This window comes from Thalassophryne amazonica, chromosome 16 (assembly GCF_902500255.1).
Source record: "Thalassophryne amazonica chromosome 16, fThaAma1.1, whole genome shotgun sequence".
Lineage (NCBI taxonomy): Eukaryota > Metazoa > Chordata > Actinopteri > Batrachoidiformes > Batrachoididae > Thalassophryne > Thalassophryne amazonica.
Genome location: NC_047118.1, coordinates 84,231,670 through 84,254,767, shown reverse-complemented (window position 1 = coordinate 84,254,767; position 23,098 = coordinate 84,231,670). Strand labels below are relative to the sequence as shown.

The window sequence follows — 23,098 nt, the reverse complement described above, 5'->3', positions numbered from 1 at the left end:
CCACAGTACATAGCTGTAATGGGAATAATGCGTACCGATTTGGTGTACAAGCCTGCATTCCTAGAAGTACATCTGTGATCATCTCTGTACCATATAGTGGTCTTACCCATGGAATGCCGGATGGTGACAGAGGGACTAATTACGGAAATAGTTTCTCATGGTATATGACCAACGATCAACAAGATAGGAGATGGGAAACGTTGGTAGCCGATGAATGGAGTAGATGGACACCAAGATGGGCACAAACCGAGTGGGCTAAGTACCAGAGTCAAATTCTCAAAATGTATCAAACAGATGATAAGCTGTCTATAGTGGTGAATACCACAGAAAAAGGAACCATATTCCCACCTGATATAGAGGGAGACTGTTGGTTGTTCCTCCTTTGGGTATACAAACAAGGAAAAGATCCATATTTCCATTTCTTCCTCTGTGAAACAGATAGAGTACAGCAACCAATATTGACCGAATTAAGTACGTCAAAGGGGGTGTCCATACAAGCAAAGGGGGTGCCCATACAAGCAAAGGGGGTGCCCATACAAGCAAAGGGGGTGTCTGTACAAGGCACAAAAGACATGAAGGCAGATGACTGGTTCCTAGTAACTACAGGAATTAGTGGACAAAATAACAATTGGCTTTTAATGGCAGAACAAGCAGGACTAGCAGCAAAGAAGGACTGTGTTGTATGTATGGGACCCAGACCTATATTACAGGTAATACCGGCAGCATTACCCAAAGACTGTCTACTGACTGCTATGACACAGACATACATTGCGGCAAACAACAATTGTTCTAAGTGGGACAAGATCTATCCAGTGACCAAATTGACTAAGATTAAACCTTTATTCTCAAGCAAAGTTGGGCATGCTAACCATACATGTGTACACTTGACAGGGACAAGTAAGACTTTGGGTAGTTTAAACCACACCGCCTGGTGTAAGAATGTGGTCCATAGTACTCCCACATTCAAACCTGTCGGGAGGAGTGACGTATGGTGGTGGTGTGGGGATAACAGAATCTTTGACAGACTGCCACGGAATGTGTCAGGTTATTGTGCATTAATATCATTATTGTTACCAGTTGAAGCCATACCCATGACCCCTGAAGACGTTACGACATATGCAGCCTCTCTTATTCCTGAAGATTGGCAGAAAGGCATAGCCAGACATAGAGTGAAAAGAGATTGGAAAGGAGTGGGAAATCCAACATATATTGACGCAATAGGAGTCCCCAGGGGAGTGCCTGACGAGTATAAACTGGTTAATCAAATAGCAGCTGGATTCGAATCTTCCATCTGTTGGTGGTGCTCAATTAATAAAAACGTGGACAGAATAAACTACATCCACTACAATGTACAGAAATTAGGAAATTGGACTGAGGAAGGATTTAAGGCTGTCCATTCACAGTTAGAAGCCACGTCCCTTATGGCCTTCCAGAATCGTATTGCTCTGGATATGTTGTTGGCAGAGAAAGGAGGTGTTTGTGCCATGTTCGGAGAACAATGCTGCACATTCATTCCCAACAACACGGCTGCAGACGGCAGTCTCACTCAAGCCATTGACGGGCTGAGGACGTTGAACAGGAAGATGAAAGAGCACAGTGGAGTAAACACCGAAGGCTGGGATTGGTGGCTGGAAGGGATGGGAAAATGGAGGTCTTTGATTTCTTCACTATTAGTGTCTATAGCAGTATTTGCTGCAATTCTAACATTGTGTGGATGTTGTTGTATTCCATGTCTCCGAGGCCTTGTAAATAGAATGATAACCACAGCAATAAGTCCAGGACCAGGAGGGGGTCCGGCATCATATCCACTTCTGGGGACAGACGACAACGAGGAGGACGATGGCTCTCCTGACCTGTACCCAGACCAATGGAAGTATGATGACCCAGACACCGATGATGGTGACAATGACGACATCACCTCTGGGGTGTAAGCCTAGAGAGAGAACATACCATGATGAACCTCTTAGTGAAAATCTCAAAAAGAAGTGCTAAGCTGAGTGATGCCTACTGTATGTTTAACAGGCGATAAACAGGAGGGGAATGTTAAGGATTTTGTATATATGTTATCACTGTTCAACATTTGTACATTTGTCTTCTTTCTCATGAGAACGGTGTTGTGCTGTTTTGCACTTCACCCTGAGAATGTACGTGTTATTCAACCTTGTTTTAGCTTTGTCTTCTTTCTCATGAGAACGGTGTTGTGCTGTTTTGCACTTCACCCTGAGAATGTACGTGTTATTCAACCTTGTTTTAGCTTTGTCTTCTTTCTCATGAGAACGGAGATGTGCTGTTTTGCACCTGTCTTAATGCAATCCTGAGAATTCAATTTTGTTTTAGCACTCTGGGGTCAATCTGAGCTGGGAATGAAGGGCTGGATGTACTTATTATTATAATATAACTTTGTTTTCGCAGCCTCTAACGACTGGGAGTAAGAGAACGTTTTGACTATTGTGATGTGGTGTTTAGTGTGAAGGAGTGTGAAAGACAGGACACTTCAGGCAGATGCAGAACAGCTGATACCTGCAACAGACAAACGAGATGTGCTGACCTGAAAGTGTTCTTCCTTACAGCTGCACTTATTGACGTATGCGTTTATGTTATGGGAAGAAACTTGTCTTGCGTCATCACCCCCACCCTTAGGACAAGTTTCTTGTTTATGTGATGAGGGCGTCTCTTAATAAAAAGAGCGGAAAAGCAGGCCAGACTTTAGTGTAGCCTTGGTGTACAGCCTGGCCGCACTCCGCGCGTAAAATTTGACTTTCTGTCTCACTGGTGTTTCTTGACTCTGTTTGTCTTGTTAAAGGTTTTAAAAATGTTTGGAGGAGAAAATACCCAACACTATGCCACATTGTTGCTTCCCTAGCAGCAGTATGCTGAGGGCTACGCGAAGTGGATGCAAAAAATTAAACATGATTACATCACAAAGAAAAGAATCAGAATCAGAATCGCCTTTATTGTCATTGTAATTTGCATTACGAGATTTGAGTGCAACTCCAAAAAGGTGCTTTCCGTGGTGCAAGTTATTTTTAGCCAAATAAAAGATAGTGATATTTAACGGTAAATTATTTCGAGTGTATGTACAACTAATATAAACATAAGGTAAAATAAAATAAATGTGGACCAAGTAAAATGTAAAATGAGAATTATATACAACTGTGGAATCATTTTGCACGGGAAAATTGCACATGGTTTACAGATATTGCACAAGAAACTTGTGCTCCCTGAGTCTGTTTGTAGGTCAAACAGTTGGTTGCTGGGGTGGGATGTGTCTTTGCTGATGCTGGCAGCTCTGCTGAGGTTGCGAGAGCTGGCAATGTCTTCCAGGCTGGGCAGAGAGCAGCCAGTGATCCCCTGGGCCATTTTGATCACCCTCTGCAGCGCTCTCCTGTCTGCTGCTGAGCACCCCCTGTACCACGCTGTGATGCAGTACATCAGGATGCTCTTGATGTTGGCTCTGAAGAACAGCACCAGCAGTTTCTCCTCCAGATTGTTTCTCCTGAGCACCGTCAGGAAGTGGAGTCGCTGCTGGGCTTTCTTCACCACCAGTGTGGTTTTGGCAGTCCATGAGAGGCTGTCCAAGAGCTGCCTTCCCAGGAACCTGATGGAGCTGACCCTTTCTACACAGTCCTCTTGGATGTAGAGCAGGGCTGGGTCAGCCTGTTCTTCCTGAAGTCCAGGGTTATTTGTTTTGTTTTTGTGGTGTTCAGCGGCAGGTTGTTAGCTGAACACCACGCTGTCAGTCGATTTACCTCGTCTCTGTAGTCGGTCTCATCCCCCCCGAGATGAGCCCAATCACGGTGGTATCATCTGCAAACTTTATGATGGTGTTTGTGGGATGGGTCAGAGAGCAGTTGTGCATGTTAAAGGGTGAACAGGAGGGGGCTCAGTACACAGCCTTGAGGGGAACCAGTACTGAGTGTGATGTTACAGGAAAGGTGGGGGCCAAGTTTCACGTACTGTGGGCGGTTTGTGAGGAAGTCCTTGATCCACTGGCAGATGGGGGTGGAGATGCGCAGATGTGTCAGTTTCTGGACCAGAATCTCCGGGATGATCTGGCTGAAAGCTGAGCTGAAGTCCAGGAAGAGCATCCTCACATAGCTCCCCTGGTGCTCCAGGTGGCTCAGCGCAGTGTGGAGAGCTGTGGTGATAGCGTCCTCTGTGGAGCGGTTTGCCCTGTAGGCAAACTGGTGGGGGTCCAGAGTGGGAGGCAGACTGGCTCTGATGTGCTGAGAGACCAGTCTTTCAAAGCACTTCATGACCACAGGTGTAAGTGCAACAGGCCTGTAGTCATTTATGCTCTCCACTGCTGTAGGAGTAGAGCACTGGAAACAGAAAGTACTCAGTTTGTGTAAGTTGCCCATGCCAATGGGCACTAACACACCCCCATACCATCACAGATGCTGGCTTTTGAACTTTGCGCTGGTAACAATCTGGATTGTCTTTTTCCTCTTTTGTCCAAAAACAATTTGAAATGTGGACTCATCAGACCACAGCACACTTTTCCACTTTGTGTCTGTCCATTTCAAATGAGCTAGGGCCCAGAGAAGGCGGCTGCGTTTCTGGATGTTGTTGATGTATGGCTGTTGCTTTGCATGGTAGAGTTTTAACTTGCACTTGTAGATGTAGTGACAAACTGTGTTAACTGACAACGGTTTTATGAAGTGTTCTTGAGCCCACGCGGTAAGATCCTTTACACAATGATGTCATTTTTAATGCAGCGCCGCCTGAGGGATCGAAGGTCAAGGGCATTCAGTGTTGGTTTTCAGCCTTGCCGCTTATGTGTAGAAAGTTCTCCAGATTCTCTGAATCTTCTGATTATATTATGGACTGAAGTTGATGATGGAATCCCTAAAGTCCTTGCAGTTAAACGTTGAGAAACATTGTTCTTTAACTGTTGGACTATTTTTTCACACAGTTGTTCACAAAGTGGTGATCTTCGCCCCATCTTTGCTTGTGAACAGCTGAGCCTTTTGGGGATGCTCCTTTTACACCCAATCATGACACTTACAATTAGTGTCCTCAGTTCCCAAACTCTTATTGAGTGCTGATAGAAGGAAATGAGATGTAACACAGTGGTAAACATACCACTGGCCCAGCTTTTTTGAAATGAGCAAATATTTGCACAAAAACAAAGTTTATCAGTTTGAACATTAAATATCTTGTCTTTGTGGTGTATTCAATTGAATATAGGTTGAAGAGGATTTGAAAATCATTGTATTCTGTTTTCGTTTGAATTTTACACAACGTCCCAACTACATTGGAATTGACATTGTAGATACAGTAGATAATCAAATCAAATCAAATCAATTTTATTTATATAGTGCCAAATCACAACAACAGTTGCCCCAAGGCGCTTTATATTGCAAGGCAAAAGCCATACAATAATTACAGAAAAACCCCAACGGTCAAAACGATCCCCTATGAGCAAGCACTTGGCGACAGTGGGAAGGAAAAACTCCCTTTTAACAGGAAGAAACCTCCAGCAGAACCAGGCGCAGGGAGGGGCAGTCTTCTGCTGGGACTGGTTGGGGCTGAGGGGAGAGAATCAGGAAAAAGACATGCTGTGGAAGAGAGCAGAGATCAATCACTAATGATTAAATGCAGAGTGGTGCATACAGAGCAAAAAGAGAAAGAAACACTCAGTGCATCATGGGAACACCCCAGCAGTCTAAGTCTATAGCAGCATAACTAAGTGATGGTTCAGGGTCACCTGATCCAGCCCTAACTATAAGCTTTAGCAAAAAGGAAAGTTTTAAGCCTAATCTTAAAAGTAGAAAGGGTGTCTGTCTCCCTGATCCGAATTGGGAGCTGGTTCCACAGGAGAGGAACCTGAGAAGCTGAAGGCTCTGCCTCCCATTCTAGTCTTAAAAACCCTAGGAACTACAAGTAAGCCTGCAGTCTGAGAGCGAAGTGCTCTATTGGGGTGATATGGTACTAAGAGGTCCCTAAGATAAGATGGGACCTGATTATTCAAAACCTTATAAGTAAGAAGAAGAATTTTAAATTCTATTCTAGAATTAACAGGAAGCCAATGAAGAGAGGCCAATATGAGTGAAATATGCTCTCTCCTTCTAGTCCCCATCAGTACTCTAGCTGCAGCATTTTGAATTAACTGAAGGCTTTTCAGGGAACTTTTAGGACAACTTGATAATAATGAATTACAATAGTCCAGCCTAGAGGAAATAAATGCATGAATTAGTTTTTCAGCATCACTCTGAGACAAGACCTTTCTAATTTTAGAGATATTGCGCAAATGTAAAAAAGCAGTCCTACATATTTGTTTAATATGCGCATTGAATGACATATCCTGATCAAAAATGACTCCAAGATTTCTCACAGTATTACTAGAGGTCAGGGTAATGCCATCCAGAGTAAGGATCTGGTTAGACACCATGTTTCTAAGATTTGTGGGGCCAAGTACAATAACTTCAGTTTTATCTGAATTTAAAAGCAGGAAATTAGAGGTCATCCATGTCTTTATGTCTGTAAGCCATTCCTGCAGTTTAACTAATTGGTGTGTGTCCTCTGGCTTCATGGATAGATAAAGCTGGGTATCATCTGCGTAACAATGAAAATTTAAGCAATGCTTTCTAATAATACTGCCTAAGGGAAGCATGTATAAAGTGAATAAAATTGGTCCTAGCACAGAACCTTGTGGAACTCCATAATTAACCTTAGTCTGTGAAGAAGACTCCTCAGTTACATGAACAAATTGTAATCTATTAGATAAATATGATTCAAACCACCGCAGCGCAGTGCCTTTAATACCTATGGCATGCGCTAATCTCTGTAATAAAATTTTATGGTCAACAGTATGAAAAGCAGCACTGAGGTCTAACAGGACAAGCACAGAGATGAGTCCACTGCCTGAGGCCATAAGAAGATCATTTGTAGCCTTCACTAATGCTGTTTCTGTACTATGATGAATTCTGAAACCTGACTGAAACTCTTCAAATAGACCATTCCTCTGTAGATGATCAGTTAGCTGTTTTACAACTACCCTTTCAAGAATTTTTGAGAGAAAAGGAAGGTTGGAGATTGGCCTATAATTAGCTAAGATAGCTGGGTCAAGTGATGGCTTTTTAAGTAATGGTTTAATTACTGCCACCTTAAAAGCCTGTGGTACATAGCCAACTAATAAAGATAGATTGATCATATTTAAGATCGAAGCATTAATTAATGGTAGGGCTTCCTTGAGCAGTCTGGTAGGAATGGGGTCTAATAGACATGTTGATGGTTTGGAGGAAGTGACTAATGAAAATAACTCAGACAGAACAATCTGAGAGAAAGAGTCTAACCAAATACCAGCATTACTGAAAGCAGCCAAAGATAACAATGTCTTTGGGATGGTTATGAGTAATTTTTTTCTCTAATAGTTAAAATTTTATTAGCAAAGAAAGTCATGAAGTCATTACTAGTTAAAGTTAAAGGAATACTCGGCTCAACAGAGCTCTGACTTTTTGTCAGCCTGGCTACAGTGCTGAAAAGAAACCTGGGGTTGTTCTTATTTTCTTCAATTAGTGATGAGTAGTAAGATGTCCTAGCTTTACGGAGGGCTTTTTTTTATAGAGCAACAGACTCTTTTTCCAGGCTAAGTGAAGATCTTCTAAATTAGTGAGACGCCATTTCCTCTCCAACTTACGGGTTATCTGCTTTAAGCTACGAGTTTGTGAGTTATACCACGGAGTCAGACACTTCTGATTTAAAGCTCTCTTTTTCAGAGGAGCTACAGCATCCAAAGTTGTCTTCAATGAGGATGTAAAACTATTGACGAGATACTCTATCTCCCTTACAGAGTTTAGGTAGCTACTCTGCACTGTGTTGGTATATGGCATTAGAGAACATAAAGAAGGAATCATATCCTTAAACCTAGTTACAGCGCTTTCTGAAAGACTTCTAGTGTAATGAAACTTATTCCCCACTGCTGGGTAGTCCATCAGAGTAAATGTAAATGTTATTAAGAAATGATCAGACAGAAGGGAGTTTTCAGGGAATACTGTTAAGTCTTCTATTTCCATACCATAAGTCAGAACAAGATCTAAGATATGATTAAAGTGGTGGGTGGACTCATTTACTTTTTGAGCAAAGCCAATAGAGTCTAATAATAGATTAAATGCAGTGTTGAGGCTGTCATTCTCAGCATCTGTGTGGATGTTAAAATCGCCCACTATAATTATCTTAACTGAGCTAAGCACTAAGTCAGACAAAAGGTCTGAAAATTCACAGAGAAACCCACAGTAACGACCAGGTGGACGATAGATAATAACAAATAAAACTGGTTTTTGGGACTTCCAATTTGGATGGACAAGACTAAGAGACAAGCTTTCAAATGAATTAAAGCTCTGTCTGGGTTTTTGATTAATTAATAAGCTGGAATGGAAGATTGCTGCTAATCCTCCGCCCCGGCCCGTGCTACGAGCATTCTGACAGTTAGTGTGACTCGGGGGTGTTGACTCATTTAAACTAACATATTCATCCTGCTGTAACCAGGTTTCTGTTAGGCAGAATACATCAATATGTTGATCAATTATTATATCATTTACCAACAGGGACTTAGAAGAGAGAGACCTAATGTTTAATAGACCACATCTAACTGTTTTAGTCTGTGGTGCAGTTGAAGGTGCTATATTATTTTTTCTTTTTGAATTTTTATGCTTAAATAGATTTTTGCTGGTTATTGGTAGTCTGGGAGCAGGCACCGTCTCTACGGGGATGGGGTAATGAGGGGATGGCAGGGGGAGAGAAGCTGCAGAGAGGTGTGTAAGACTACAACTCTGCTTCCTGGTCCCAACCCTGGATAGTCACGGTTTGGAGGATTTAAGAAAATTGGCCAGATTTCTAGAAATGAGAGCTGCTCCATCCAAAGTGGGATGGATGCCGTCTCTCCTAACAAGACCAGGTTTTCCCCAGAAGCTTTGCCAATTATCTATGAAGCCCACCTCATTTTTTGGACACCACTCAGACAGCCAGCAATTCAAGGAGAACATGCGGCTAAACATGTCACTCCCGGTCCGATTGGGGAGGGGCCCAGAGAAAACTACAGAGTCCGACATTGTTTTTGCAAAGTTACACACCGATTTAATGTTAATTTTAGTGACCTCCGATTGGCGTAACTGGGTGTCATTACTGCCGACGTGAATTACAATCTTACCAAATTTACGCTTAGCCTTAGCCAGCAGTTTCAAATTTCCTTCAATGTCGCCTGCTCTGGCCCCCGGAAGACAATTGACTATGGTTGCTGGTGTCGCTAACTTCACATTTCTCAAAACAGAGTCGCCAATAACCAGAGTTTGATCCTCGGTGGGTGTGTCGTCGAGTGGGGAAAAACGGTTAGAGATGTGAACGGGTTGGCGGTGTACACGGGGCTTCTGTTTAGGGCTACGCTTCCTCCTCACAGTCACCCAGTCGGCCTGCTTTCCCGGCTGCTCGGGATCTGCCAGGGGGTAACTAACGGCGGCTAAGCTACCTTGGTCCGCACCGACTACAGGGGCCTGGCTAGCTGTAGAATTTTCCACGGTGCGGAGCCGAGTCTCCAATTCGCCCAGCCTGGCCTCCAAAGCTACGAATAAGCTACACTTATTACAAGTACCATTACTGCTAAAGGAGGCCGAGGAATAACTAAACATTTCACACCCAGAGCAGAAAAGTGCGGGAGAGACAGGAGAAGCCGCCATGCTAAATCGGCTAAGAGCTAGTAGCTACGCTAAGCTAACGGATTCCTAAAAACACGCAAAGTGAATAATGTGTAAATAATTTAGAGGTGATTCAGCAGAAGGAGTGCTTTAGTTAAGGCATGTGAAGATTACACTGGGAAACAAATCGTAATCTAGATAACTAGATCAATCTAACTGCGCAAATTAAACAGCTGATACAGAAAAACACCGCTGTGCTCCGGAACAGGAAGTGATACAATACCGCAGTGAGAGCCAACCACCAGTAGAGACAAGCAAGAGTAAAAGATGCTAACGTGTTAGCATCAGTTCCATTTTTAAGTTATAAAATACATCTATCAATTGTTTCAGAAGACCATAACAGGTCAGATTAACATAAAAAGGTAATTATTACTCACAGACATATGATCTTTGGGTTTTAGTGGGGAAAAATTAAGATAAAGTGGAATAAAAAATGAATGAATCAACAAAGCAGCAGCTCGAAACACTGCTTTGATCTGCGAATCATTGCTTTGATTTGTTCAAGGTTCAAAACAAAGCCACGCTGTAGAAATGGTTGATTTATATGGAAGAAACGAAACATTTGTGGCAAAACAAAGTTATTTAACAACTAATCGATGACTAAATTAGTTGACAACTATTTTAATAATCGAGTAGTTGTTTCAGCTCTACTAAACACCTCATCTTTCTGTGAGATCCTGTTTAGGATGTGTGTATGTGGGGCAGAGTGCCACCTGTGCACCTGGAATAAACCATTGTACAACTGTGCAGGGGTGGAAGGGCCCTCAGAGATCTTTCAGTATTATTGTTAGAGCAGAATTATGTTTCGCAACATTTATACATTCATTCTAATTATATTCTTTTACAACATGAATTGTATGGACATTAATGACATGCAACACAAAAATGTATTTAATGCCAGTTTTTTGTGGGCCCCCCCCCATGCTCTGGGCCCTGGGTACATATACCCCCCAGTCCGACGCCCCTGCGCAGCAGTTCAAATAACAAAAAGATAAGCATTTTTTACTGTCTTTCTTGAGCAAAAACAAGCAAACTTTGGGAAAACGTGAAAAAAGGGACAACCATTTGTTTTATGCAAATTAGGCAATGGAGTAGAGATACAGCATGCTAACAATAATATTTGAATTCTGCAGGTCAAATACACGAGAATAGAACTTTTATTTCTGTTTCTAAGGCAAATCCAAGTAAATGTGGTAAATTTGACGAAATGGGCGGCCATTTTATTTTATACACATTAGAAGGTGAAAGAGTAGATACAGCATGCCAACAGCAATTTATGAACTCAGCAGGTCAAAATACATAAGAATCAGGCTGTTGTCTAATTTTAATAGAAAATGCCTAGGGTAGTCTACTTAGCTGAAAATAGAACCTAGTGCCTTTTAGTATAACCCAGTTACTGTGCTCTTGTTGCATTCTTGATTTCAATTGATTTCGTATGCACCACTCTGCATTTAATCATTAGTGATCGATCTCTGCCCCCCTTCACGGCATGTCTTTTTCCTGGTTTTTTCCCTCAGCCCCAACCAGTCTCAGCAGAAGACTGCCCCTCCCTGAGCCTGGTTCTGCTGGAGGTTTCTTCCTGTTAAAAGGGAGTTTTTCCTTCCCACTGTGGCCAAGTGCTTGCTCATAGGGGGTCGTTTTGACCGTTGGGGTTTTTCATAATTATTGTATGGCCTTGCCTTACAATATGGAGCGCCTTGGGGCAACTGTTTGTTGTGATTTGGCGCTATATAAGAAAAAAGTTGATTGATTGATTGATTGAATACGTGTTGAATTTTTATTTGGCTAGTTTGTTCCACATAAAGGACAAATCTGTTTTTCCAAACCGTGAAATTCCTCTGAGTTTCTGTAGGACAGCTGAGATGAGGGGTGCCTCTCAGTCACATGACCTTGTTTTAACCAGTTACAGCACAATTCCAGCATCACTGAGTTGCATGTGTGATGCTGTGCTTCATGACAAATTAAGAAGTACATGTTGTATGTCAGTGACAATAGGAAACAGGCTGAAACAGCCTGGCATGTGAAATGAAATTGGGCACCGTAGTCTCATTTGAGGGTGAGTGATAAATGGGTTAAATGAAAGAGCATATACCACAAAAAATATACTTCTGGGGAATCTCTCCCATTTGCCTCGTCTTCCCTTCTCCATTGGGAAAAGAAAACAAACTGCACTTTTCGCAACTGCTTCAGTAATTGCAGCCGAAAGCAAACAGTACATCATCTTTCCATGTGAAGTAACGCTGTGTTTGTGTCACGCACTGGCAGACCTGTCCCCGAAAGTGGTCAAATCCCGCGATATCACACAGGGGTTCAAACGAGACTGCACTGCCCCTAAGACGGGAGAACAGCACAAATTATCGGCTCCAGTTTTTAATCACCTCGTGCAGAGTAACAGGTCCTGTACAGATGCTGTCACTTGCCACTGATGCATTCTCACAGTCCACCACCGAGGTCTGGAACTCCTGCAGAACTTGTTCCTCTGAAGTTAGAAAAAAAATCACAACAATGGCCCCAAATGAAATATCCAAATGAAAACTTTAGCGTATTATCGTTAGATAATATCTGTGATAATTCCTTATTTTATGTCAGTGATCAAGTATTTGCCTTTGTTATTTAATTGGAAGTCTCTGAGATCTGGTTTCAAGTTTAAACATAAGAGTTAAGTTTCACTTCCATCACGCATGTATAAGTTTCAGATACAGGGAGGGCTCCCTCTATCTGTGAGAGCCAGTAACATATCCTCCTGAGAACGAGGGGAAAAAAAACTTTGTCTTTCAATTTCCCTGTTTTTGTCCACTACAGAGGAGAAAAAGGATGGGCTGGATCTCAGGAGGACATAGACTAAACCACACCCACTGTAATGCCCACATTGTAGGACTGCTTTTTTGCATTTACGCAATATCTCTAAAATCAGAAAGGTCTTGTCTCAGAGTGATGCTGAAAAACTAATTCATGCATTTATTTCCTCTAGGCTGGACTATTGTAATTCATTATTATCAGGTTGTCCTAAAAGTTCCCTAAAAAGCCTTCAGTTAATTCAAAATGCTGCAGCTAGAGTACTAACGGGGACTAGAAGGAGAGAGCATATCTCACCCATATTGGCCTCTCTTCATTGGCTTCCTGTTAATTCTAGAATAGAATTTAAAATTCTTCTTCTTACTTATAAGGTTTTGAATAATCAGGTCCCATCTTATCTTAGGGACCTCGTAGTACCATATCACCCCAATAGAGCGCTTCGCTCTCAGACTGCAGGCTTACTTGTAGTTCCTAGGGTTTGTAAGAGTAGAATGGGAGGCAGAGCCTTCAGCTTTCAGGCTCCTCTCCTGTGGAACCAGCTCCCAATTCAGATCAGGGAGACAGACACCCTCTCTACTTTTAAGATTAGGCTTAAAACTTTCCTTTTTGCTAAAGCTTATAGTTAGGGCTGGATCAGGTGACCCTGAACCATCCCTTAGTTATGCTGCTATAGATGTAGACTGCTGGGGGGTTCCCATGATGCACTGTTTCTTTCTCTTTTTGCTCTGTATGCACCACTCTGCATTTAATCATTAGTGATTGATCTCTGCTCCCCTCCACAGCATGTCTTTTTCCTGGTTCTGTCCCTCAGCCCCAACCAGTCCCAGCAGAAGACTGCCCCTCCCTGAGCCTGGTTCTGCTGGAGGTTTCTTCCTGTTAAAAGGGAGTTTTTCCTTCCCACTGTAGCCAAGTGCTTGCTCACAGGGGGTCGTTTTGACCGTTGGGGTTTTACATAATTATTGTATGGCCTTGCCTTACAATATAAAGCGCCTTGGGGCAACTGTTTGTTGTGATTTGGCGCTATATAAAAAAATTGATTGATTGATTGATTGTATAAAAGTGTTGTGAGAGCCGTCTTTGTGGTCTTTTACAAGATGGTGTCTGTCTGTAAAGACCCAGGGCTGATTTTCAATGTGACCTTCAATAAATTCAAAATGAGGAATATATCAATGTGGTTCTTTGTAAGGGGCAGTAAACTGCATAAAGAGCTGGAAGAAATTACAATGGTGCCGTGACCTGAGGTGTAAATCTGTTCCCGGCGAATGCCGACGGTCCATGTGATTTTACGACCAACAAAAAAGGCGCCTTGATGATCGGGTGAGCAGGAAACCTGTTATAATCAAATTTCTGTAATATTGACTACTGTAAAATGTATGTTTGTTGTATTAAAGTGATGGTTTCCATCTGAAATTTCTGTGGTTATCTTGGAGAGTTGTTGAAAGTCACCGTGGATTTTTTTTCTTTTCTCTTTCTCTTTCCTTCATTTTTGATATTTACGCTGGTTTTGATAGTTCCGTGGTGTTGCCACGAGGCCGAGGTCTTAGTGTACTTTGAAGACACGCAAGTGTTGCTGTGTGTGTATTTCCGTTGGTGCTGCATCCGGGAACTTCCTAGCTGGAAGCGAGCCACCAGTTTAGTTTGGGGGAATTGCGCAACTTCGGTAACATTGAAAGCAGTACGAAAATGGCCAGAAGTTGTTGAATTCCGGGTTGTACAGCCAATCAAGAGTTATCCCGAATGTCAGTTCTATATTATACCATCTGAGAAATGCAGGCATGAGAAATGGCTTGCTGCAATCAACAGGGCCGCTGTAAACACCGATGGGATTATCAACAAAAAGAAACGATGAAGTCCCAAGTCTGGTCCTGCTATCTGTGTTCTGCCCATTTCATCTCGTAAGTACTTTTTGTGTTAATATTTATGAATTGAGGTTGTTGTCAAGATCCATTTACATTTTTCAACAGTTTGAAAATTCTGATAAAGCGCCAGCTACAGAAACGAAGCTGGATGACGGTTAAACGATGTCTTTGAAAGTCACTGTAAGTCCAGATTTCTTGTTTTGTTTTGGCTTCGATGTCCATCGTTAGTACTGTGTGACCAGGGATTAACTGATAAAATTATTAATATATTCTTATAGAATACTCACAAGGACTCTTGATGAACTATGTGTCTTTGTAATCAATCTCTGGCCATTGTTTAGGATCGTCTAACCAGTTATCTGCAATAAACTTATACGGCTATTTTCAGATTCCTGCCAACTCCAGCTTCTTTCTGTATTGATTCCGTGCCTCATGTGGCAGATTCTCTTCGTACTGATACATCATCAAAAAAACAACCTTGGAATTAGAAAAACAACGAACTTTGTGGATGTGCTCACGTTTCCCCCAAACAAAGATGGCGCCTAGAAATTACACCACATGTGATGTCAGGCCGACTGTGAGAATGCGGGCCTAGCCTTCCTTACTGTTCAATCAACATCGCAAGACGCCGCAATGTTGTCGCCGCTTGGTGTATTGTGGAAGCTGTTGTTGTTGGGTGACAATATTCCGTAAATTCCAGAATGGTTAAAAGATGGTTCTTTCAAGTTTTTTTTATTATTATTATCAATCAATCAATCAATCAATTTTATTTATATAGCGCCAAATCACAACAAACAGTTGCCCCAAGGCGCTTTATATTGTAAGGCAAGGCCATACAATAATTACGTAAAAACCCCAACAATCAAAACGACCCCCTGTGAACAAGCACTTGGCGACAGTGGGAAGGAAAAACTCCCTTTTAACAGGAAGAAACCTCCAGCAGAACCAGGCTCAGGGAGGGGCAGACTTCTGCTGGGACTGGTTGGGGCTGAGGGAGGGGAACCAGGAAAAAGACATGCTGTGGAGGGGAGCAGAGATCGATCACTAATGATTAGATGCAGAGTGGTGCATACAGAGCAAAAAGAGAAAGAAACAGTGCATCATGGGAACCCCCCAGCAGTCTAAGTCTATAGCAGCATAACTAAGGGATGGTTCAGGGTCACTTGATCCAGCCCTAACTATAAGCTTTAGCAAAAAGGAAAGTTTTAAGCCTAATCTTAAAAGTAGAGAGGGTGTCTGTCTCCCTGATCTGAATTGGGAGCTGGTTCCACAGGAGAGGAGCCTGAAAGCTGAAGGCTCTGCCTCCCATTCTACTCTTACAAACCCTAGGAACTACAAGTAAGCCTGCAGTCTGAGAGCGAAGCGCTCTATTGGGGTGATATGGTACTATGAGGTCCCTAAGATAAGATGGGACCTGATTATTCAAAACCTTATAAGTAAGAAGAAGAATTTTAAATTCTATTCTAGAATTAACAGGAAGCCAATGAAGAGAGGCCAATATGGGTGAGATATGCTCTCTCCTTCTAGTCCCTGTCAGTACTCTAGCTGCAGCATTTTGAATTAACTGAAGGCTTTTCAGGGAACTTTTAGGACAACCTGATAATAATGAATTACAATAGTCCAGCCTAGAGGAAATAAATGCATGAATTAGTTTTCAGCATCACTCTGAGACAAGACCTTTCTAATTTTAGAGATATTGCGTAAATGCAAAAAAGCAGTCCTACATATTTGTTTAATATGCGCTTTGAATGACATATCCTGATCAAAAATGACTCCAAGATTTCTCACAGTATTACTAGAGGTCAGGGTAATGCCGTCCAGAGTAAGGATCTGGTTAGACACCATGTTTCTAAGATTTGTGGGGCCAAGTACAATAACTTCAGTTTTATCTGAGTTTAAAAGCAGGAAATTAGAGGTCATCCATGTCTTTATGTCTGTAAGACAATCCTGCAGTTTAGCTAATTGGTGTGTGTCCTCTGGCTTCATGGATAGATAAAGCTGGGTATCATCTGCGTAACAATGAAAATTTAAGCAATGCCGTCTAATAATACTGCCTAAGGGAAGCATGTATAAAGTGAATAAAATTGGTCCTAGCACAGAACCTTGTGGAACTCCATAATTAACCTTAGTCTGTGAAGAAGATTCCCCATTTCCATGAACAAATTGTAATCTATTAGATAAATATGATTCAAACCACCGCAGCGCAGTGCCTTTAATACCTATAGCATGCTCTAATGTCTGTAATAAAATTTTATAGTCAACAGTATCAAAAGCAGCACTGAGGTCTAACAGAACAAGCACAGAGATGGGTCCACTGTCTGAGGCCATAAGAAGATCATTTGTAACCTTCACTAATGCTGTTTCTGTACTATGATGAATTCTAAAACCTGACTGAAACTCTTCAAATAGACCATTCCTCTGCAGATGATCAGTAAGCTGTTTTACAACTACCCTTTCAAGAATTTTTGAGAGAAAAGGAAGGTTGGGGATTGGGCTATAATTAGCTAAGATAGCTGGGTCAAGTGATGGCTTTTTAAGTAATGGTTTAATTACTGCCACCTTAAAAGCCTGTGGTACATAGCCAACTAATAAAGAGAGATTGATCATATTTAAGATCGAAGCATTAAATAATGGTAGGGCTTCCTTGAGCAGCCTGGTAGGAATGGGGTCTAATAGACATGTTGATGGTTTGGATGAAGTAACTAATGAAAATAACTCAGACAGAACAATCTGAGAGAAAGAGTCTAACCAAATACTTAAAGCAGCCAAAGATAACGATACGTCTTTGGGATGGTTATGAGTAATTTTTTCTCTAATAGTTAAAATTTTATTAACAAAGAAAGTCATGAAGTCATTACTAGTTAAAGTTAAAGAAATACTCGGCTCAATAGAGCTCCGACTCTTTGTCAGCCTGGCTACAGTGCTGAAAAGAAACCTGGGGTTGTTCTTATTTTCTTCAATTAGTGATGAGTAGTAAGATGTCCTAGCTTTACGGAGGGCTTTTTTATAGAGCAACAGACTCTTTTTCCAGGCTAAGTGAAGATCTTCTAAATTAGTGAGACACCATTTCCTCTCCAACTTACGGGTTATCTGCTTTAAGCTGCGAGTTTGTGAGTTATACCACGGAGTCAGGCACTTCTGATTTAAAGCTCTCTTTTTCAGAGGAGCTACAGCATCCAAAGTTGTCTTCAATGAGGATGTAAAACTATTGACGAGATACTCTATCTCACTTACAGAGTTTAGGTAGCTACTCTGCACTGTGTTGGTATATGGCATTAGAGAACATAAAGAAGGAATCATATCCTTAAACCTAGTTACAGCGCTTTCTGAAAGACTTCTAGTGTAATGAAACTTATTCCCCACTGCTGGGTAGTCCATCAGAGTAAATGTAAATGTTATTAAGAAATGATCAGACAGAAGGGAGTTTTCAGGGAATACTGTTAAGTCTTCAATTTCCATACCATAAGTCAGAACAAGATCTAAGATATGATTAAAGTGGTGGGTGGACTCATTTACATTTTGAGCAAAGCCAATTGAGTCTAATAATAGATTAAATGCAGTGTTGAGGCTGTCATTCTCAGCATCTGCGTGGATGTTAAAATCGCCCACTATAATTATCTTATCTAAGCACTAAGTCAGACAAAAGGTCTGAAAATTCACAGAGAAACTCACAGTAACGACCAGGAGGGCGATAGATAATAACAAATAAAACTGGTTTTTGGGACTTCCAATTTGGATGGACAAGACTAAGAGTCAAGCTTTCAAATGAATTAAAGCTTTGTCTTGGTTTTTGATTAATTAATAAGCTGGAATGGAAGATTGCTGCTAATCCTCTGCCTCGGCCCGTGCTATGAGCATTCTGGCAGTTAGTGTGACTCGGGGGTGTTGACTCATTTAAACTAACATATTCATCCTGCTGTAACCAAGTTTCTGTAAGGCAGAATAAATCAATATGTTGATCAATTATTATATCATTTACTAACAGGGACTTAGAAGAGAGAGACCTAATGTTTAATAGACCACATTTAACTGTTTTAGTCTGTGGTGCAGTTGAAGGTGCTATATTATTTTTTCTTTTTGAATTTTTATGCTTAAATAGATTTTTGCTGGTTATTGGTAGTCTGGCAGCAGGCACCGTCTCTACGGGGATGGTGTAATGAGGGGATGGCAGGGGGAGAGAAGCTGCAGAGAGGTGTGTAAGACTACAACTCTGCTTCCTGGTCCCAACCCTGGATAGTCACGGTTTGGAGGATTTAAGAAAATTGGCCAGATTTCTAGAAATGAGAGCTGCTCCATCCAAAGTGGGATGGATGCCGTCTCTCCTAACAAGACCAGGTTTTCCCCAGAAGCTTTGCCAATTATCTATGAAGCCCCATTTTTTGGACACCACTCAGCCAGCCAGCAATTCAAGGAGAACATGCGGCTAAACATGTCACTCCCGGTCCGATTGGGGAGGGGCCCAGAGAAAACTACAGAGTCCGACATTGTTTTTGCAAAGTTACACACGATTCAATGTTAATTTTAGTGACCTCCGATTGGCGTAACCGGGTGTCATTACTGCTGACGTGAATTACAATCTTACCAAATTTACGCTTAGCCTTAGTCAGCAGTTTCAAATTTCCTTCAGTGTCGCCTGCTCTGGCCCACGGAAGACAATTGACTATGGTTGCTGGTGTCGCTAACTTCACATTTCTCAAAACAGAGTCGCCAATAACCAGAGTTTGATCCTCGGCGGGTGTGTCGTCGAGTGGGGAAAAACGGTTAGAAATGTGAACGGGTTGGCGGTGTACACGGGGCTTCTGTTTAGAACTACGCTTCCTCCTCACAGTCACCCAGTCGGCCTGCTTTCCCGGCTGCTCGGGATCTGCCAGAGGGAAACTAATGGCGGCTAAGCTACCTTGGTCCGCACCGACTACAGGGGCCTGGCTAGCTGTAGAATTTTCCACGGTGCGGAGCCGAGTCTCCAATTCGCCCAGCCTGGCCTCCAAAGCTACGAATAAGCTACACTTATTACAAGTACCATTACTGCTAAAGGAGGCCGAGGAATAAGTAAACATTTCACACCCAGAGCAGAAAAGTGCGGGAGAGACAGGAGAAGCCGCCATGCTAAACCGGCTAAGAGCTAGTAGCTGCACTAAGCTAGCGGATTCCTAAAAACACACAAAGTGAATAATGTGTAAATAATTTAGAGGTGATTCAGCAGAGGGAGTGCTTTAGTTAAGGCACATGAAGATTACACTGTGAAACAAATCGTTATCTAGGTAACTAGATCAATCTAACTGCGCAGATTAAACAGCTAACAGATACAGCAAAACACCGCTGTGCTCCGGAACAGGAAGTGATACAATACCGCAGTGAGAGCCAACCACCAGTAGAGGCAAGCAAGAGCTGATATTATTATTATGTAGAGAACCACAAAGCCTGTTTCACAAACAAAAGCTTATGGTAAACAGGAAGCTGAAGCGGGGGGAATCCCTCCCTCTCGAATCTCCAAGCATTTTGGGAGGTACTGCCATCTTTCGGTGGCGGTCTTTATTGCATTTTATTTGGTTTTGAATGTTTGATTATTTTTGAATACATTTTTAATAAATATACAGGGGTATTTTTGATTTTAATTTGATATATTGTTTATCTCCCTTGGTTTGGTAAGTATGTGGATATACAGTATATAGAATTGCCTGGAGCTAGTATTTTCATTGACATATTTTTCTGAATGAAACTGATGAAGCAAAAAGAAAAAAACATTTTTTAATTAAATTTAAAGATTTAAATTAATTGAAAGCATAAATTATCCAAATTTTGTCTTAATCAAAGTCTTGCGGTACTTCCTGCACAAGACACAACCTGTAACTCTGGGGGTGTCTTGAAATCATTGGGAGGAGATCGAGTTTTGTGACTCCTTCTTCCTCCAGAGTGACTTTGGGGTTCCCGTGGATGTTGAAACACAATCCCCAGATTGATTGGCCGTCTGGGGTGGTGGTTCAGTGGAGCGAAACCTGCCATCGGAGGTGTTTAGGTTCCTCGGTTCCTCCCGGTTTACAGGCTAAAGAGGAGGTCAAAGTCCCTCCCAATCTGACGGCGGTGCCGGTGTTCACCCCCTTGCATGGAGCCAAAATTTTTACAAAGCTGGATCTTAGGAATGCGTATCACCTGGTTCGGGTCCGGAAGGGAGACAAGTGGAAGACGGCATTTAACACCCCATTAGGTCATTTTGAGTACCTGGTCATGCCGTTCGGCCTCACTAACACCCCTGCGGCATTACAAGCTTTGGTTAATGACGTCTTGCGGGACTTCCTGCACCGATTCGTCTTCGTATATCTGGACGATATACTCATCTTTTCTCCGGACCCTGAGACTCATGTCCAGCATGTACATCAGGTCCTGCAGCGGTTGTTGGAGAACCGGCTGTTTGTGAAGGGCGAGAAGTGCGAGTTCCACCGCACTTCTTTGTCCTTCCTGGGCTTTATCATCTCCTCCAACTCTGTCGCCCCTGATCCGGCCAAGGTTGCGGCGGTGAGAGATTGGCCCAAACCAACAAGCCGTAGGAAGCTGCAGCAGTTCCTCGGCTTTGCAAATTTCTACAGGAGGTTCATTAAGGGCTACAGTCAGGTAGTTAGCCCCCTGACAGCCCTGACCTCTCCAAAAGTCCCCTTCACCTGGTCGGATCGATGTGAAGCCGCGTTCAAGGAGTTGAAACGACGGTTCTCGACTGCACCAGTTCTGGTGCAGCCCGACCCTAGCCGCCAGTTTGTGGTTGAAGTGGACGCCTCTGACTCAGGGATAGGAGCCGTGCTATCCCAGAGCGGAGAGACCGATAAGGTTCTTCACCCGTGTGCCTAGTTTTCTCGCAGGTTGACCCCGGCTGAACGGAACTATGACGTCGGCAACCGAGAACTCCTTGCGGTGAAAGAGGCTCTTGAGGAGTGGAGACACCTGTTGGAGGGAGCGTCTGTGCCGTTCACGGTTTTCACTGACCATCGGAACCTGGAGTATATCAGGACCGCCAAGCGGCTAAACCCCAGGCAAGCCCGCTGGTCACTGTTCTTCGGACGTTTTGACTTCCGGATCACCTATCGCCCCGGGACCAAGAACCAGAGATCGGATGCCTTGTCCCAGGTACACGAAGACGAAGATTCACCGGAGCCCATCATTCCGGAGTCCACTATCGTGGCCACCCTCACCTGGGACGTGGAGAAGACAGTCCGGGAGGCCCTGGCACAGAGCCCGGATCCCGGAACTGGGCCGAAGAACCGACTTTACGTCCCACCAGAGGCCAGAGCTGCAGTCTTGGATTTCTGTCACGGTTCCAAGCTCTCCTGTCATCCAGGGGTGCTAAGGACCATGGCAGTTGTCCGGCAGCGCTTCTGGTGGGCGTCTATGGAGGCCGACATCCGGGAGTATATCCAGGCCTGCACCACCTGTGCCAGGGGCAAGGCAGACCACCAAAGGTCCCAAGGACTTCCCCAGCCGCTTCCTGTGCCTCATTTTGTAACGGGCCTTCCACCGTCCCAGGGTAACACCACCATCCTCACGATAGTGGACCGATTTTCCAAGGCGGCCCACTTCGCGGCCCTCCCGAAGCTCCCAACGGCCCAGGAGACAGCAGACCTCCTGGTCCACCACGTTGTCCGTCTGCGTGGGATACCTACTGATGTTGTCTCGGATCGTGGTCCCCAGTTTTCCCCTCAAGTCCGGAGGACTTTCTGCAGGGAACTGGGGGCCACCGTGAGTCTCTCGTCTGGGTACCACCCACAGACGAACGGACAGGCAGAACGGGCCAACCAAGAGTTGGAACAGACCCTCCGCTGTGTGACATCCGCGCACCGACGACCTGGAGTAACCATCTGGCCTGGATTGAGTATGCACATAACAGCCAGGTGACTTCTGCCACCGGCCTCTCCCCGTTTGGGGTACCAGCCCCCATTGTTTCTCGTGGTAGAGGGAGAGGTCGGTGTGCCCTCGGTCCAGGCCCACCTGCGGAGGTGCCATCGGGTGTGGCGCACCGCCCGTTCTGCCTTGTTGAAGGCCCAGACGAGGGCTAAGGCCCATGCAGACCGCCGGCGGTCCCCGGCCCCTGCATACCAGCCCGGGTAGGAGGTGTGGTTATCAACGAAGGACATCCCCCTCCAAGTGGACTCCCCTAAGTTGAAGGACAGGTACATTGGACCATTCAAAATCCTCAAGATCCTCAGCCCTGCCGCAGTGAAGCTCCAACTCCCACCTTCACTGCGGATCCATCCTGTTTTCCATGTGTCCAGACTGAAACCACACCACACCTCACCCCTCTGTGCTCCCGGTCCGGCGCCGCCTCCTGCCCGGATCATTGACGGGGAGCCGGCTTGGACAGTGCACCGGCTCCTGGACGTCCGTCGAATGGGCTGGGGGTTCCAGTATTTGGTGGACTGGGAGGGGTATGGACCTGAAGAACGCTCCTGGGTGAAGAGGAGCTTCATCCTGGACCCGGCCTTCCTGGCCGATTTCTACCGCCAACACCCGGATAAACCCGGTCGGGCGCCAGGAGGCGCCTGTTGAGGGGGGGGGCCTGTTGTGTCGGCCGCCAGAAGAGGAGGTACTACTGGCCCACCACCAGAGGGCACCCTGCCTAAAGTGCAGGTTTCAGGCACGAGAGGGCGCTGCCGCCACGGACACAGCCGGGGGTGACAGCTGTCACTCATTATCTCATGACAGTTGTCACCCATCTTCACTTCATCATACTACTCCATAAAACCCGGACGTCATCTCCACCTCGTT

The 23,098-nt window shown here is 43.9% G+C and overlaps 1 protein-coding gene across 1 annotated transcript in view; it reads right to left on the bottom strand.

Moving 5' to 3' along the window:
* Positions 1–23,098, bottom strand: part of LOC117528778 (testisin-like) — a 79,963-nt gene that overhangs the window by 8,710 nt on the left and 48,155 nt on the right. The window contains exon 7 of the mRNA XM_034191403.1: positions 12,071–12,171. Coding sequence (XP_034047294.1) covers positions 12,071–12,171 — 101 coding nt within the window. The remainder of the gene's footprint in view (positions 1–12,070; positions 12,172–23,098) is intronic.